This window comes from Bison bison, unplaced genomic scaffold, assembly GCF_000754665.1.
Source record: "Bison bison bison isolate TAMUID 2011002044 unplaced genomic scaffold, Bison_UMD1.0 scf7180017864506, whole genome shotgun sequence".
Lineage (NCBI taxonomy): Eukaryota > Metazoa > Chordata > Mammalia > Artiodactyla > Bovidae > Bison > Bison bison.
In genome coordinates, this window is record NW_011495063.1 from 1,089,613 (window position 1) to 1,106,558 (window position 16,946).

The 16,946-nt window shown below is 43.1% G+C and overlaps 2 protein-coding genes across 2 annotated transcripts in view; both read left to right on the top strand.

The window, feature by feature from the left end:
- Positions 1 to 1,884, top strand: part of PANX3 (pannexin 3) — a 7,147-nt gene extending 5,263 nt beyond the window's left edge. The window contains exon 4 of the mRNA XM_010829427.1: positions 1,245 to 1,884. Coding sequence (XP_010827729.1) covers positions 1,245 to 1,884 — 640 coding nt within the window. The remainder of the gene's footprint in view (positions 1 to 1,244) is intronic.
- Positions 1,885 to 4,858: 2,974 nt separating this feature from the next.
- On the top strand, positions 4,859 to 16,533 carry TBRG1 (transforming growth factor beta regulator 1). The gene is made up of 9 exons (XM_010829428.1): positions 4,859 to 5,247; positions 6,873 to 6,943; positions 7,933 to 8,165; positions 8,753 to 8,889; positions 9,187 to 9,333; positions 13,139 to 13,236; positions 13,468 to 13,578; positions 13,970 to 14,112; positions 16,188 to 16,533. The coding sequence occupies exons 1-9, from the start codon at positions 5,098 to 5,100 to the stop codon at positions 16,331 to 16,333; spliced, it is 1,236 nt and encodes a 411-aa protein (XP_010827730.1). The 5' UTR covers positions 4,859 to 5,097; the 3' UTR covers positions 16,334 to 16,533.
- Positions 16,534 to 16,946: the final 413 nt, after the last annotated feature.

Sequence of the window (16,946 nt, forward strand, 5' to 3'; positions counted from 1 at the left end):
TATTTTCATTTCATATTTGCATGTCTCCTCTGCCCTTTCCCTGAAAGCCAGACTGTAAGCTTCTTAAGGGAGAAGGCAATGGCACCCCACTCCAGTACTCTTGCCTGGAGAATCCCATGGACAGAGAAGCCTGGTAGGCTGCAGTCCATGGGGTCGCACAGAGTTGGACACGACTGAAGCGACTTGGCAGCAGCAAGCTTCTTCAGAGCAGAGACTGGATTACATATACCTAAATACAACTCTCAACAAACACTTGTAAGCACACTTATTTTTATAAAATGAATGAACTGACCTAAAAATCACACACAAAGTAAGCAGACTGAAAACCAGAACATGGTAATTTAGAATCCCTGCTCCCCCGCACCCCAGTCCTGTGCTAATTTAATAAATCAGTGCTTCCTAAGAATCCTGCTTCAGCTTACAGATTTAGTCTGCCCTGCTAGGCAGAAATCCAGAGTGATCGGTCATTTATTACTCACTGATCATTCGCTGGGTTTACTGCATTGCATTCATTACTTGGAGAATTAAGATACACTCACATACCTGTTTTAGGGGAGGGGAGTGGTTATGCTCAAAAAAGACAGATGTTCCTGTGAGCCAAGAATACCATGCCAGATACACAGATTTTGTTACTTCCCCCATGCAGCTCTCAGGATATAGTTTCTTTGTTTTTGTTTTAAATTTTATTTATTTGACTGTGCCGTGTCTTGGTTGCGGCATGTGGGATCTAGTTCCCTGACCGGGGATTGAACCCAGGACCCCTGTATTAGAAGCATGGAGTATTAACCACTGGGCAACCAGGGAAGTACATCAGGATACAGTTGATTTTTTTTTTTTTTTTTTTGGCTGTGCCAGGTCTTTGTTGCTGCATGGGCTTTTCTCTAGTTGTGACAAGCAGTGGCAACTCTAGTTGTGGTGCGCAGGCTTCTCACCGTGGTGGGTTCTGTTGCTGTGGAGCACAGGCTCTAGGGAACGCGGGCTTCAGCAGCTGTGGAACATGTGGGTTCCACACGCCATGGGACAAATAAGCCTGCGGCTCACAGGCTCTAGAACACAGGCTCAGTAGTTGTGGCACAGGGGCTTAGTTGTTCCTCGGCATGTGGGAGCTTCCTAAACCAGGGACTGAATTCATGTCTCTCGCATTGGCAGGTGGATTCTTTACCACTGAGCCACCAGGGAAGCCCCCTCAGTATACAGTTTTAAATGTTTCTTCCTAAACTTGGCTGCTTTCTTCCCCTGCCCAGGGCTCGGAAAGAACGGTACTTTGAATTCCCCTTGCTGGAGCGGTACCTGGCCTGTAAGCAGCGCTCACACTCACTAGTGGCCACCTACCTCCTGAGGAACGCCCTCCTGCTCCTCTTCACCTCCGCCACCTACCTGTACCTGGGCCACTTTCACCTGGACGTCTTCTTCCAAGAGGAATTCAGCTGTTCCATCAAGACAGGGCTGCTACACGATGAGACCCACATCCCTGACCTCATCACATGCAGGCTAACCTCTTTGTCTGTCTTCCAGATCGTCAGTCTCGCCAGCATAGCCATCTACACCCTGTTGGTTCCAGTGATACTATACAACCTCACACGGCTCTGCCGGTGGGACAAACGGCTCCTCTCCATCTACGAGATGCTCCCAGCTTTTGATCTTCTCAGCAGAAAAATGCTGGGCTGTCCCATCAATGACCTCAATGTGATCCTTCTTTTCCTCCGAGCCAACATCTCTGAGCTCGTCTCTTTTAGCTGGTTGAGTGTCCTTTGTACGCTGAAGGACACAGCCACCCAGAAGCACAACATTGACACCGTGGTTGATTTCATGACTTTATTGGCTGGCTTAGAACCCTCAAAACCTAAACATCTCACCCACGGGATGTGTGATGAAAATCCATAGTTAAGAAACTGTGAAGCAAGAAGTCCTATGGAAAGTAAAAATCTCTCCCCTTTTTCACAAGCCTCATGCACTAATATACAAAAACACCCAAGTTAGGATTGCTAAGCTTGGATTTAGCTGAGTCGAAGATCCTGTATTATGTTATCCCAAAGATGAGAAGATAAAATCATCACATGGAAACAAATCTGAAAGTTGGAGCTGAAGAATAAAAAATATATATATATTACGTCTAGAGCATAATGTGATGACAAGAAGAACACTGAAACTGGAAGTCTAGACATTGTAAAAAGGGAGAAAGTTCTATAGGCTATTCATGGAGGCAGGTTTTTCCCACTGTATTTACTCCATGACCTTTCTAGGATAAACACTCAGTTTACCATGCTTTCCTTCAAAGTCTGCCCAGGGTTTCCTGGGCAGAAAACGCTCCTCCCCTAACTGAGTGTTGCCATATCATTTGATACCTACCTCTGAGATAAAACTTATTACACTATATTAATATAGCCCATGTACTTGTCTTTTCCTCTTAAATAAGTTACCTAAAGGCTGTGTCATCATAGGCACTAATAAATAAATATTCTTCTGAATACATAAGGAACAAGAAGCTTTGGGAGGTGTTTTTGCTGTAGTCTGCCTGAAGTCGGGAAAAAATTGAACAAGAGGACTCTGATGCTTTGGAAAGCATAAAAGCTACTAGAGAGTTCTATTCTTCTCCATTAGGAGAAATAATTGAAATGAATGAGGCTCTAGCAGAAAATCCAGGATGTGTCAACAAATCTTGTTATGAAGATGGTTGACTGATCAAGAAGATAACACTTGGTAACCCTTCAGAACTAGATGAACTAAAGAGCAAAGAAGCATGTGAGAAATACATAAGATCTATTGGACTATACAGTCCACGGGGTCGCAAAGAGTCGGACAGGACTGAGCGACTTTCACTTTCACTTTCACTTCATTGAGGAGTGAAACTGGAATCCTTAAATAAACTAGTTTGAAACAAAAAAAAAGTCAAACACGGAAATAAATAATTATGTAAAGTTATTACACCACAACTGGAATATGAAGCAGCCATCTAAAGTTACATTTATAAAGATGTTATAACAACATTACAAAATGACTATAACAGTGGTAAGTGAACAAAAGAGGAAATGTTACATTCAGTATCATCTAACCTATGTAAATGTGTATTAAAATATGAAACATACAAACTACTACATATGAAACAGATAAGAACAAGGATGTACTGTATAACACAGGAAATCATAGCCATTATCTTGTAATAACTTTAAATGAAGTATAATCTGCAAAAATACTGAATCACTATGCTGTACACCTGAAACTAATATATTGTAAATCAACTATACTTCAATTTAAAAAATTAAACGTGTTAAAAGTGATTCATTTCGTGTGGCAGATGTATGAATTTTTAAAAATCTTTATATTTTCTGAATTTTGCATGAACTGTTTTATAAATCATAAAGAAGTATTTCTAATGAAAAATAAAATGTTAATGTAAATGCCACAGAAATCCGTTGGCCAGAGCAGCTTGCAAACCAAGATAAATGACAGTACTTTCCCTCCCACTAGGTAGGATACATGTAACATATGCGGAGGAATAGTGAAAACAGAGTCAGATCACGAAGCCTGCAAGGACAAAATACAGCTGAACATCAAATAAATCAGGCACTTAGCAAATAAAGGTAAAAAAAAGAAAGAAAACTTCCTGTCAGTTAGAACAACCTATTTTCAGGTTCCAAGGTAAAGTGCCAATCTATAGTATGAAAGGCATGAGTATGGATAGTTGGTCAGCTGAAAGTATTCCTGGCAATTTCCAGACATGAATCCATAAGGCTGCCTTGAGTATGTTTGTAAAAGCACACTAGAAACATGAGGTCCAACGGGGCAGCTTACACTACAGATGGACATAAAGGACTCATAACCTTCTCTCTGTGGGAAAGCCATTTTATCAGGACTCTTGCAACTATTCTTACAATTTCCAGAAATGAAGTACCTGGATTTTTTATTCTAAACCTCTTTTTTTTTTAAGCTGATCATAAGTTTCTTATTTAAGCTTCAGGTTTTTCTCCAGTAACTTAATGTTTTGACAGTGTACATATTTTTCTTAATTTTTCTTAATTTCCATATACAATTCTAGAAATCTAAATTTTGAGTATACACAATAGTAATTAGGTATCAGTACAGAATCTTTCAGTTTATAACTGTCTTTCACCTCATCATTCTAAAGAGCATACTCAGTTTTGAGAAACCTGGGACCCAGAGGCTCACTCTAGTTAGTGGCATGGCTGGGGGGAAAAAAAGAATACTGCAAGCCTTCTACCTTCCAACCCAGTACAGTTACCAATACCGCATTCTAAAGAACTGTCTATTCTACTTGATGATTTTAGGCAGACCTTGGTTACAGAGTTAGAGCTATATAAGTTTAAGCACAGAAACATACTTTTGGTTTCCTTACGCAAATATATACTGAGTGCCTACTTAGTGCAAGCCCCTTATTAAAAGTGCCGGTTAAATCTTCCATCTTCCCTACTAGATTCTAATCTGAAAGCAGGGGACTTCTTTTTTCTATTCACCACTGTAATCCCAGTAAAATGACAGCGTACTAGGCCCTCAGGAAACATCTATGCCAGCTTTATGAAGAAAAAAAGCAAAGACACAGCACTCCCCTTATGCGCTCCAGCGCGTCGTACAATCGGGGAAGGCCAGTCTGTAAGGAATGTGGGAAAGAGGTGCTAAAACACTTCGGGCTTAGGAACCATGTGATTTTTGTGTATTGGTCTTTAGCTCAACAGTAACAAGCCTCAGCTAAACACACACATGTACACAACGTCTCAAACGGTCGTTTCCAACCGCTCTCCCTCTTCACCAAGCCCCGCCTCCCCCCAGCCTCCCGAGCCGCAGATCCGCCCTGCCGAGACCGGATTCCAGCACCGGAAGTTACGTGAGGTTGACGCCGTGACGTAACCTCCGGTCGCGGCTGACTTCCGAGGCAGATGCGGAAGTGCAGGAGGTGCCTGGAGTCGGTTCAGTTACAGGATTTCTGGCCTAGCCAGGCGCCTGGTGAACCTTCCAGAGAGGTCGTTTTTTAAAGGGCCGCTCCCGCCAGCCCAGCCCAGACTAAGCCGACGTTGAGGGCCGCTCCTTAGCGGAAGGGCCGATGCAGGCCGCGCCCTGGAGCCCCCATAGCGGGGCCGGACCATGAGCCTGCTGGGCAGCCTGGCCTCCTCGCCGCGAGACCCGCTGCAGTCCAGCAAGGCCAGGATGAAAAAGCTCCCGAAGAAGAGTCAAAACGAAAAGTACCGGCTCAAGTACCTGCGGCTGCGCAGAGCGGCCAAAGCCACGGTGTTTGTAAGTATGCCGGCGCTCGGGCCTTCTCCACCTTTAGCCTCTCCTAACTCGCGAAATCTTTCCCCGAACTGTTTCCCTTCCCAGAGTGGCAGTGTTAGTAGAATGTTAGCTCTTCCAGGGTACATTACTTGTGGTTAGCCATGTGCGAATTACATAATTCCTGTAATTCTGTTTCCTCGTCTGCAAATGAGCGCTAATAACTAACTACCTTGCTGAGTTAATGAAGATTAAATGAGGAAAGTTAAGGGGCCAGTACCTAGAAGATGTGTCAGTAAGCGTTAGTCATTTTCCTTATTGCCGCAGAATCCTTGGAAATGCCTTTGGTTCTCCAAAGAAACTTGAGAACTCTGGCAGAGCCCTGACTCCAACAAGTCAAACACCTGATTCTAGTTTATTACTTAATTACCGCATCCTGTTTCCCATGCACTCCGCACACCCACAGCCGACCCCTTCCCTGAACAGGCACATGAAACTTTCAATAGTCCCGGCTTCTGCTCTCTTGTGAGTCTTCCGAGTTTTCTGCTGATCTTTTATTGTAGGTGCAGCAGGTTTATTGAATGAATGAACTCTTTCTGGTTTGCCAGCCACAACTGTTAGACGATATTGTGGCTTGCTCAAGCTCAGCTCAGTGCTTGGAGATAGCAAGTATCTCAAATGTCTTCCCACATGTGAATCAACACCTTACCTCTTCGCATACCAAAATTTGAACATCCCTTAGCTTTTTTGGACGCACAGGGAAAGGTTTGGAAATTAGAACACTTATTCTGAGGACATTTATTTGCCACCTGCTATGTGCACTGGAGAGAAGTAAGAAAAGCAGAATTTAAAGGATTCGGTATCTAATTGATGTTGCCTTTCTTTTATCCCTAAATATTAGCGGTACCTAAAGCTTGGCACTTGTATTATTGTTAGACTCTTGGTTCCGTCAGACCCATGAAGAAGGTTTCGTGAAGAAAAAAGGTATTGTTTTGATCGTTCAACGTTTGAGGTCCCAACTGTGGAACATCCAGATTGAAACAGTCCCCTCAGGACTCATGTTTGAGAGATGAACGGAGCCATCAGTAAAGAACGATGATGCTTGAATACATATAAATAGGTTGTGAAATTTAAAATTTTATAGACTAGACTTGATTTTGTTCCATCCAGATTTTTCTCTTTAAGGTTCATTACTGTATGCTTTGCTTTGGGTTAGGTTGCTTTATAAGCTCCCTAAGAGTCAAGACACTTGGGAATGAGGACGTTCCCCATGGTTATAAGGGTTGATGTAAAGTATCTATAGATTTGAGCAGTATGGCCTTCTCGCTGCTGAAGGCTACCCTAATTAAGGTGACCATACGTGTTGATTTTTCTGGGACACCCTACTTTGCCGTATTGTTCTGGCAAAATAATTACTAACTCCCCCTTTTCACTCGAAGGTGGTGCAGTTTCCAAATTACTACTCTGCCCATAGTAGAAATTGGCCCTACCTTTACTTACAGGTTTCTTTACAGTTTGTCTGCACTGTAGACTGGCTCTTCTTCTCCCTAGCAACACATAGCTCTTTGGTTTGGAATATAGCTCCTCTTCTCAGCCTACTTTGATCTTTTATTCCTTTTGTGTGATTATATTCCAAATTTTTCTTCAAGGAAAATGCTGCTATTTGTGATGAAATTGCTCGTCTTGAGGAAAAATTTCTTAAAGCAAAAGAAGAGAGACGGTAAGCTGGGGTCACTTTGTGTTCAGAATCACATTTTTGGTGATTGATATGGTGTTGGTGCTCTTGGGGGTTTTTTCCTCCATCAAGATTTTTGTACTTTGCACCAGCCACCAGTGTGGTCCAGAGAAACTCACAGCCGGTGGTACTGATTCATAGCAACCCAGGTCATGTTAGACTGTGATGATGAAACAGTGCTCTCCATCTTTCCAACAAAACCCTCTGACCACATCTAATAAGTAATGTGGTATTATAACTGGGCTATTATAAAAGCCAGGGAATTAAAAACTACATTTTTTTCCTACAAATATTTATTCAGTATGTAGTAATTGATGCTTTTGAACTGTGGTGCTGGAGAAGACTCTTGCGAGTCCCTTGGACTGCAAGGAGATTCAACCAGTCCTTCTAAAAGGAGACAAGTCCTGGGTGTTCATTGGAAGGACTGATGCTGAAACTCCAATACTTTGGCCACCTCATGCAAAGAGTTGACTCATTGGAAAAGACCCTGATGCTGGGAGGGATTAGGGGCAGGAAGAGAAGGGGACAACAGAGGATGAGATGGCTGGATGGCATCACTGACTTGATGCACATGAGTTTGGGTGAACTCCAGGAGTTGGTGATAGACAAGGAGGCCTGGCATGCTGCGATTAATGGGGTCGCAAAGAGTCGGACACAACTGAGCGACTGAACTGAACTGAGTACTCTGAGTGAGCAGCTCATGATATGTGCCCTTTGGAAGCCTAACATCTTCCAGCATCCAGTTAGAAGAGCTCTCCATATGCAGAAGGGATGCACTGTAGTCCTTTATCCTTAGCTTCTTGAGGTGTTATCCTCTGGAGCTTCGTTTTTCCCAGGGTTTAATAAGAACTTTACTTTTGTGAATGTGATCGTCTTTGCATGTACTTGTGACTTTTCCTAGTACTTGAATAAAATATGGAATTGAGACAAAACAGAAGCTCATACCCCTTGCTCCCTTTCCTCCCCAACCTCAGGTACTTGCTAAAGAAGCTCCTCCAGCTACAAGCCTTAACCGAAGGGGACGTACAGGCTGCAGCTCCTTCCCACAGCTCCAGTTTGCCCCTGACTTACACTGTGGCCAGCTCTGTGGGAACCCTCCAGGGAACTGGGCCGGTCTCTGGGCCAAGCACTGGGGCTGAGGAACCATTTGGGAAGAAATCCAAGAAGGAGAAAAAAGAAAAAGGCAAAGAGAACAACAAACTGGAAGGTACCTTGGCGAGAGGATATCAGTTGTCCTGGTGGCTCAGCAACTAATGAAAAGAACCTGATCCTGACTGGTAGACACTCGGCCACAGAGATGATGTAAACTCTTACTGGTCCTTAAGCACCCCTGGTAAAGGCCCTTGAAAACCAAGTGTCTTCAAGCCACTCCGGGTAGAGGACTCATGTTTACACCTGATTAAACATAATGAGAGAAGTTCAGGGCTTCCCCCACTTCTCCTACATTCCCAGCTGTCTGGGAGCCTCCAGTTCAGTCTTTCCTAGAGGCAGGGAAATGGGCTCGGTGGCCTTTGAGCACATGGATGGCTTGGAAAATTGCTGACCTTATAAGTGAAGCCAGAGGCCTTACAAAATGTAAGGCTTCTAGATCCTAAGCACTGATGCTGAAATTGGTTGCAGCCAGGTGGGCGGGTTAGAAAGATAAACAGGGCTTTGGGGAAAAGCCCCATGTGCCCTTTCAATGTGTGCGTAGAACCAGGATTGTCTCGTTGCTCTTAGCATCGTGTAAATTTTTTCCCTTCCCCTCAGCATTGGGAGGGACCTAAAGTGGGTGACCCCAGATTTGCGTTTCAGTTCTGAAGAAAACATCCAAGAAAAAGAAAATGGAGGCAGGTGCTCGCAAGCCGGTTCAGCCCATTGCCCTGGACCCCTCAGGACGGCCTGTGTTCCCCATCGGACTGGGGGGCCTAACAGTGTATAGCCTGGGGGAGGTGAGTGAGCCCAGCGACCAAGAGAGAGGAGCAGCAGAGATTCGGGAGTGGGGTTGAGCCTTCCCTCCCTGTTCCCATAAGCAGCAGTCCCTCGCTGATCCAGACCAACCCCTGAAAACCTCCAGTCCCTAGGAAAGCAGATTGTTTTCATCGGCTGCACATCCAGCGCTCTTTGTCTTTCTGATCTGAGTCACTCTTTTCAGCCCCAAGGTGGTTCTAGAGGCTTCCACAGTACCCTGGGCCTTTCAGTTCTCCAGCGACCTCAGTGGCAAGTTGGGGGGATCTTTTCTTTTCTAGATCATCACCGACCGACCTGGCTTCCATGACGAGACTGCCATCTACCCCGTGGGCTACTGCAGCACTCGGGTCTATGCCAGCATGCGGAGTCCGGACCAGGAGTGTCTGTACACCTGTCAGATCAAGGATGGTGGCACGCAGCCTCAGGTACCTGCGCTAAGGATAGCTGCTGGGTTTTGTTTCTTTTTCCCCTCTCTTTCTGAGAACCTTCTCTGTGACAGGCACTCTGTGAGTAAGTGATGGAGCCAGGATGTGAATCTGCATCCATGTGATTCCCCGACTGACACCCCTTCCGGTGAACCGTTCTGCTCCTCACGTTAGTGGTGACCATGTGAGGCCTGACCAGACTGCTTGTGGGTGAAGTTCAGGCTTACACTCAGGGAAGATTAGTGTGACACTCTGCCCGTTCAGGTGGAACCAAAATGGAGGCAGCAGATAAACTACGTATTCACTTTTGCCTGCGCGTGCTCTTTTTTTTTAATTTATTCCTTTATGTTCAGCTGCACTGGGTCTTCATTGCTGCGCGTGGGCTTCTCATTGCGGTGGCTTCTCTTCTTGTGGAGCACGGGCTCTAGGCGTGCAGGCTCAGTAGTTGTGGCGCGTGGGCTTAGCTGCTGCACGGCATGTGAGATCTTCTGGGACCAGGGATTGAGCCCGTGTCCCCTGCATTAGCAGGCAGACCCTAAACCACTGGACTACTGGGGAAATCCCTGACTGCGCATCCTCTCAGTGCTGTGGTTCAAGACGGTTCATTTTCCCACACCATGTCCTCTGATCCTTGGGGAAGATAGACTCTTGTCAGAGTTGCAGGCTTCGCTGTCTGATGATGTTGCAGGTGGCTGGAAAATGGGGTGGAAGCTTTGAGCAGAAGCTGAGAGCCTGCCTGCCACTTGTGGATAATACTGCATCGCTCCTATCCTTGTTAGAAGGCTCTTAAATGCAGCTGAGAGTTCTGATGACCTTGGCCATGCAGCATTTCTCTTTAGAAAGTGTTCTAAAGACAGACTTGGTGTAGCAGTGTTTATAACAAATCTATATATTTAAGGAAAATCTAATCAGAATCCTAATAGAACGTAAATGACAACCCACAAGCTGGTCCTTAATTTCCTCTGGAAGTGTTAGCTGCTCAGTCATGTCCAACTCTTTGCCATCCCATGGACTGTAGCCCACTAGGATCCTCTGCCCATGGGATTCTCCAGGCAAGAATACCGGGGTGGGTTGCCATTTCCTTTTCCAGGGGATCTCCCCACAGGATTGAACCCGGGTCTCTCGCGTTGTAGGTGGATTCTTTACCGCCTGAGCCACCAGGGGAGCCCTGAAAGACACATGCTAAAGTGTTTTTGAAAACACAGATTCTGTAGGGTTTTTGTTTCTTTTATTAAGCCGTTAGTCCATCCACACAGGATTTTCAGGTACCTTGTGTGCTTTCATTTTTTTCCCCTAACTGACATCAAGTGACACCTTTGAAGTGAAGTGAAGTGGGCTTTGCTTGTGGTTCAGCTGGTAAAGAATCTGCCTGCAGTGCAGGAGACCTGGATTCTACCCCTGGGTTGGGAAGATCCCCTGGAGAAGGGAAAGGCTACCCACTCCAGTATTCTGGCCTGGAGAATTCCAGACTGAGCTTTCCTTTTTTTCTCTTAACTGACATCAAGTGACACCTTTAATGTATACTAAATACATGTAATACTTTGTTGTGTTTCCAGACAGTTCTATTTCATCTATTTGACTATAAATCCCAGTATGACTTTTATTTACTTTAGCTTCATAGAATGTTCTATACTGTAATGTGTTAAAACATAGAACAATAGTTTTATTGTCCTAGGGTGAGGGGAAAGGTTTTCTTTAGCAACATGTGAAAAGTAGAAGCCATAATGGAAAATAGTAACAGATTTGACTATTAAAATTTTAAACACTTCTGAATGACAAAAACCACCATGCTACTGCTAAGTCATTTCAGTCGTGTCTGACTCTGTGCGACCCCATAGACGGCAGCCCACCAGGCTCCCCCGTCCCTGGGATTCTCCAGGCAAGTGGAGTGGGTTGCCATTTCCTTCTCCAATGCATGAAAGTGAAAAGTGCAAGTGAAGTCGCTCAGTCGTGTCCGACTCTTAGCGACCCCATGGACTGCAGCCTACCAGGCTCCTCCATCCATGGGATTTTCCAGACAAGAGTACTGGAGTGGGGTGCCACCATAATCAAAGTTAAAACTCAAGCAACAAACAAGAAGAAAACATATCACAGTGGATTAAAATCCAGATAAAGTGCTCTTGTAGTCTTAAGATATAAAAGCAATCAGATGGGGAAAAAACAGGTATTTCACAGAAACAGTGCAGATGGTCGATGAGAGCAGACAGCACTCGTAGTTAGGGAGATGAAAATAAAACAAGAAGATCTTATTTTTCTCATACGCAAATATCAGATAGATAATAGCAAATGTTGGCCAGCGTGTAGGAAAACAAGTACAAATGGCATTAGTAGGAATGAAAATTGTAAAGTTCCTTTTTTTGGAAGGCTGCTGGGGTAGTATCAACAATTTTAATGTGTGAATCTTTGGTCCAGGATACTTCTAGATATTCTGGAATGTCTTAGACGCACAAATAAGAGTTACATATAACAGTATAATTGCGACATTGTTTGCAATAGCAAGAATTTAAAAGTAGCCTAAATAGCCATCAGTAGGAGAATGGTTAAAAATTAAAATATATCCACCTTGTATAATATTATACAACAGTTAAAAGAATGAAGTAGAGAAAGATCCCAAGACCAAAATAATACATTTTAGGCTTTTAACTGTGCTTTGCTCGAATAGGATATATAAGTGTACACACAATATAAAAGGTTGGGATTGGCGTGATCAATATCAAATAGAAGAGCCACCCTGAAATATTCGAAGATAATTGTTAACAGTTTTTTCATGAATTAGCTGAGAAATCAGTATAAACCATCAGAATGTTAAGTTTGCAACATATGTCATTGAAATAATAAAATCATTCTGACTGAAACTACTCACAAGGTAATTTATTATTAACAAAATTTAAAGAGCTCTGAAATTTGACACAGGAAGATTGAATCAAGTGAAATAATAACCACAGAGGAAAACTAACAGTAGTAGAAGCCACTCAGTAGGGTTTGTTTTGGATTCTTAAAAAAAAAATGATAAATGCACATAATTGTAAACACATACATACTATTTATAAATATATATAGTGTGTATGTGTGTGGGTGTGTATATATATATAGATATACAGAAAATAGATTAATCCTGTGTGGAATAATTTGATTAAACTTTGAAAGACTGGAAACTGCTTAATTGAACTTTATAGAAAACTGATTAAGGAATTTAACTGACTGAATATAGAACCTGTTACAGAAAAGAATTTTCTTTTTCTTTTTTTTTTTTTTTTGTCAAAAGTCTTTAAACAGTATAGAAAATTTGTCAGGGAATTGTTAGCTAGATCACACTTGTTACAAAATACTTTCCTGGCAAAAATTCCTCAGTATTAGTAGAATTTTGATCTAACAGTTTCTTTTTATAAACAATCAAGATATTTTACAACTCAAAAAATAAAGTGAAATGGGGATTTGTAGTCAAAATGGCCTAGATCTCTTCCTACATACTGTAAAATCAATGTAACATTATGTGGAGAACAATCTCATTTGTTTCAAAATATCATCTGTACTTATAGCTTATAAATATGTTAGTGGATAAGAAAGCATCTGGAAAGGTATGGAACAAGTTAAGCATTGCCCTCTGGACAGTAGGTAAATAAAGGGTGCAGAATCAAACAGTTGAAAGCCTTTGTTTTATGGCTTGGAGTGTCTAACAGCCAAGACACGGTTAAACAAGAGGCACACCTTGCTTCGGGCTCCAGAGTGAAGAACAGCAGTAGCAGCAGTGTGACTGCCACCTTCTCCCTGAAGACTGGGCTCACTGCTCCTTTATCTTTCTCAGTTTGAAATTGTTCCTGAAGACGACCCCCAGAATGCTATCATCAGCTCCTCCGCTGATGCCTGTCATGCAGAGCTGCTCAAGACCATCAGCGCGGCTATGTAAGTTGACCAGTAACTGGAAGGCAGGCTAGAAAGGTCAGTTGGGGTACAGTGAGACCTTCTCTCTTGCTTTTAATGAGTAGAGATCCCTTATTGTATAGAAAGCTAGCCTATGTCCTTGGCGTATCTTGGCAGCTACAGGCTCCAGACTCTCCAAGTCAGGAAAGATTACTCTGTGTGTTCATACTCATCTCTCGGCTCTCAAGCAAAAATTCTCTGTCTCCCATTTAGGGGAAAACTAATACCCAACCTGCATCCATCTGGAGCTGACTTTTTTGGGTTTTCTCATCCAACCATCCACAACCTGATCCAGAGTTGTCCAGGAGCTCGAAAATGTGTCAAGTAAGTGGGGTCGAATCCATTTCCTTGAAAGAAGCTCCATGGTCAGTGGGCCAGGGACTAAACTGGTGGTCACTGCTCTGCTTGTTCATCTATTTACTGAGCTGCTTCTGTACATAAGGCACAGTATTGTCTTCTGCGGCCTGTGGATGGTAGCCTGCTGTCCTGAAGGTCTTACCATTTGTGTGCATCATGACAGCTAATGGATGGGGAAGTCCTGCAGAAGAAGTGTCACTAGAGACGCCTGTCTGTGTGCTTTTCAATTTTGGTTAGTTAATATGTTTTTCAGATATATATAGGAGAGACCTAAAGAAAAAAATACCTGATCCCTTTGGAGGGACGAATGGATTAACAGCCAAAGGACAACTCAATAATGTTCCCTTTGGTCCTGCAGTTACCAGTGGGTGAAGTTTGATGTGTGCAAACCTGGAGACAGCCCCCCACCACAAGAACAGCTAGAGAATGACATAGCTACAAGCTTTGAAGCCTTTCAGAGACACATCTTCGATGAAGATCATAGTGATCCCATTCTACAAGGTATCTTTTTTGTTTTTCCCTTCTGGTTTGAAAGTTGACCATTTTTAGCCTACCCTTCCCTCTTCCTTCATCACCGAGTAGCCCACTGACCTGGGCAAGGCTTTCCCTGCTCCAGCCACAGGTAGCTCTAGCAGAAGTCTGAAGGCGTGGCTGAGATCCTGGGGTGGCAGGGCTCACCAAGAACTTAGAGCAGCTCATTTTCTAAGCTGGATGTCCTCAGCAGAACTCTAAGGGGAAGTTCACTGTGGGACTTGAAACATAACATATAGTAAGGAAATCCATGGCCTTGATCCTGCCTATCCTCCATGGATTCCCCCCACAAATGAGTGGAGTGATCAGAGGATCCAGGATGGGTGTTATATAGGGAGAGCTCTGGACTAGAAATGAGAAAATAGAGTTAACTTCTCTGTCTTTACCTACTGTGCTCTGTAACCTTAGGCAAGTTACTTAATCTAGTTGATTTACACTGTTAATTTCTGCTGTACGCCAGAGTGATTCAGTTATACATATATACTTTATATTCTGTTTTGTCACGGGATATTGACTATAGTTCCTTGTGCTATACACTTGTTTTTATCCATTATGGGTGGTTTTTATCCATCCATCCATAAAATATCCATACATTTTATCCATGTACATATTAGTAGCATGTCTAGTCTGCTAATCCCAAACTCCCAATCCTTTCCTCTCCCTTGGCAACCACGTGTCTGTTCTCTATGTCGATGAGTCTGGTTTTGTTTTGTGGATATGTTCATTTGTGTTGTATTTTATATTCCGCATATAAGCAATATCATATGGTATTTGTCTTTCTCTTTCTGATTTACTTCACTTTGTATAATAAGCTCTGTCCATCCATGTTGCTGCACATGGCATTATTTCATTCTTTTTTATTGCTGCGTTATATCGCACACATCTTCATTCATTCATCTGTCAGTGACTTGACTATTCTGTTGCTATGAACATAGGGGTGCCCATCTCTCTGCATTATGGTCTTATCTGGGTGTATGCTCAGGAGTGGGATTGCTGGATCATGGCTTATAGTCTTGTCTGGGTGTACGCTCAGGAGTGGGATTGCTGGATCATGCTTATAACTCTGTAGTTTTTTGAGGAACCCCCATACTGTTTTCCACAGTGGTTGCACCAGCGTACACTCCATCAACAGTGTAGAAGGGTTCCTTTTTCTCCACAGTCTCCAACATTTATTATTTTGTAGACTTTTTAATGATGACCATTCTGACTAATGTGAGGTGGTACATCATTGTAGTTTTGATTTGCATTTCTGTAATAATTAGGGATGATAAGCATCTTTTCTGGAGAAGGAAATGGCAACCCACTCCAGTGTTCTTGCCTGGAGAATCCCAGGGACAGAGGAGCCTGGTGGGCTGCCGTCTGTGGGGTCGCACAGAGTCGGACGTGACTGAAGCTATTTAGCAGCAGCAGCAGCATCTTTTCATGTGCCTATTGGACATATGTATGTCTTCTTTGGAGAAATGTCTGTTTAGATGTTCTGCTCATTTTCAATTGGGTTTTAATTTTTTTTAACTGTATGAACTATTAGTATGTTTTGGAAACAAAACCATTGTCAGTAGCATCATTTGTAAATATTTTCTCCCAGTCCATAGGTTGTCTTTTTGTTTTATTGTTTCCTTGCTGTGCAAAAACTTTTAAGTTTGATTGGATCCCATTTGTTTACTTTTGCTTTTATTTCTTTTGCCTTGGGAGACTGACCTAAGAAAACATAAAACATTCAATTTATGTCATATGTTTTGCCTGTGTTCTCTTCTAGGAGTTTTATAGTGTCATGTCTTATATAAAGTCTTCACCATTTTGAGTTTTTTTTGTGTAGGGTGTGGGGTTGTGATTGATTCACATGTGGCTCTCCAGCTTTCCCAGCACCGCTTGCTGTATTTCAGCCAGTTTGCTTCATTGTAAAAGTAAATATCTGTCCTGTCTCATCAAACAAGGGCAGAATTGGGCTGACAGATGCAAACGAGTTGAAAGAATTAAAAGGATATGTGTGCCAGTCTCCTAAGATTCCCAGGCAGCAGTGGACCTTAAGGAATTTTTTTCTCCAGGATCCTTGGACCTCCCGGAGCTTCAGCCTACAGCCTTTGTGTCTTCTTACCAACCCATGTTCCTGACCCATGAACCCTTGGTAGACGCTCACCTACAGCACCTGAAGTCTCCGTCACCGTGCAGCCCATCTCAGTCTTCGGATTGAAGTAAAAGGAGTCGATACCACATCATTCTCATCAGGATGGGTATTTTAGCTTAATTAGACTATATAGAAGAGGGCAGCAACTCAGGAGTGAACAAGATAGTAAATTAACACATTTTGTCGCAGAGGTTCCCATGGTGACAGCTTTCCTGGGAAAAACTTCAACTTGGTTTTATTTTTAGTAATAAATTTCTGTTGACAGTTCTGCTTATTTTCATCTTGTTGTCATCATGATATAATCAGAATTTTACACCTTCTGACAACCCTCCACCCTCGATTCTGAGCCTGGGTCGTTGATTGTCTGAGCCCCTGCAGCCAGCTGCTGCTTTATCTTCACGTCAGTGTGATCAGAATCAGATCCTACTCATCCCCAAGCTGGAAGGTCCAGTGCCGGGGTCCAGCCCCGGTGGATCCAGGGAAATTCGAAGGAGAGACGGCTTCAGCGATCAGGATACAGTAGCTTTAATTAAATATTAATTAGAGATATAAAGAGTAATAGAATAAGGATAGCTCAGTAGGAAAATTGAGTGGAGAAAAGAGGCTGAATAACTTGGCTTACGTGGAAAGCTAGTAAAATTCCAGGGCGAGGAGTTTACGTCACCTACGTAGGCCGCAG

Excerpts from the sequence above, each read along its gene's own strand:
- TBRG1 (XM_010829428.1), top strand. The coding sequence starts at position 5,098 with ATGAGCCTGCTGGGCAGCCTGGCCTCCTCGCCGCGAGACCCGCTGCAG. Across the intron at positions 5,248-6,872 it reads CGGCCAAAGCCACGGTGTTT|GAAAATGCTGCTATTTGTGA; the intron begins GTAAGTATGCCG and ends TTTTTCTTCAAG. Across the intron at positions 8,890-9,186 it reads CAGTGTATAGCCTGGGGGAG|ATCATCACCGACCGACCTGG; the intron begins GTGAGTGAGCCC and ends TTTCTTTTCTAG.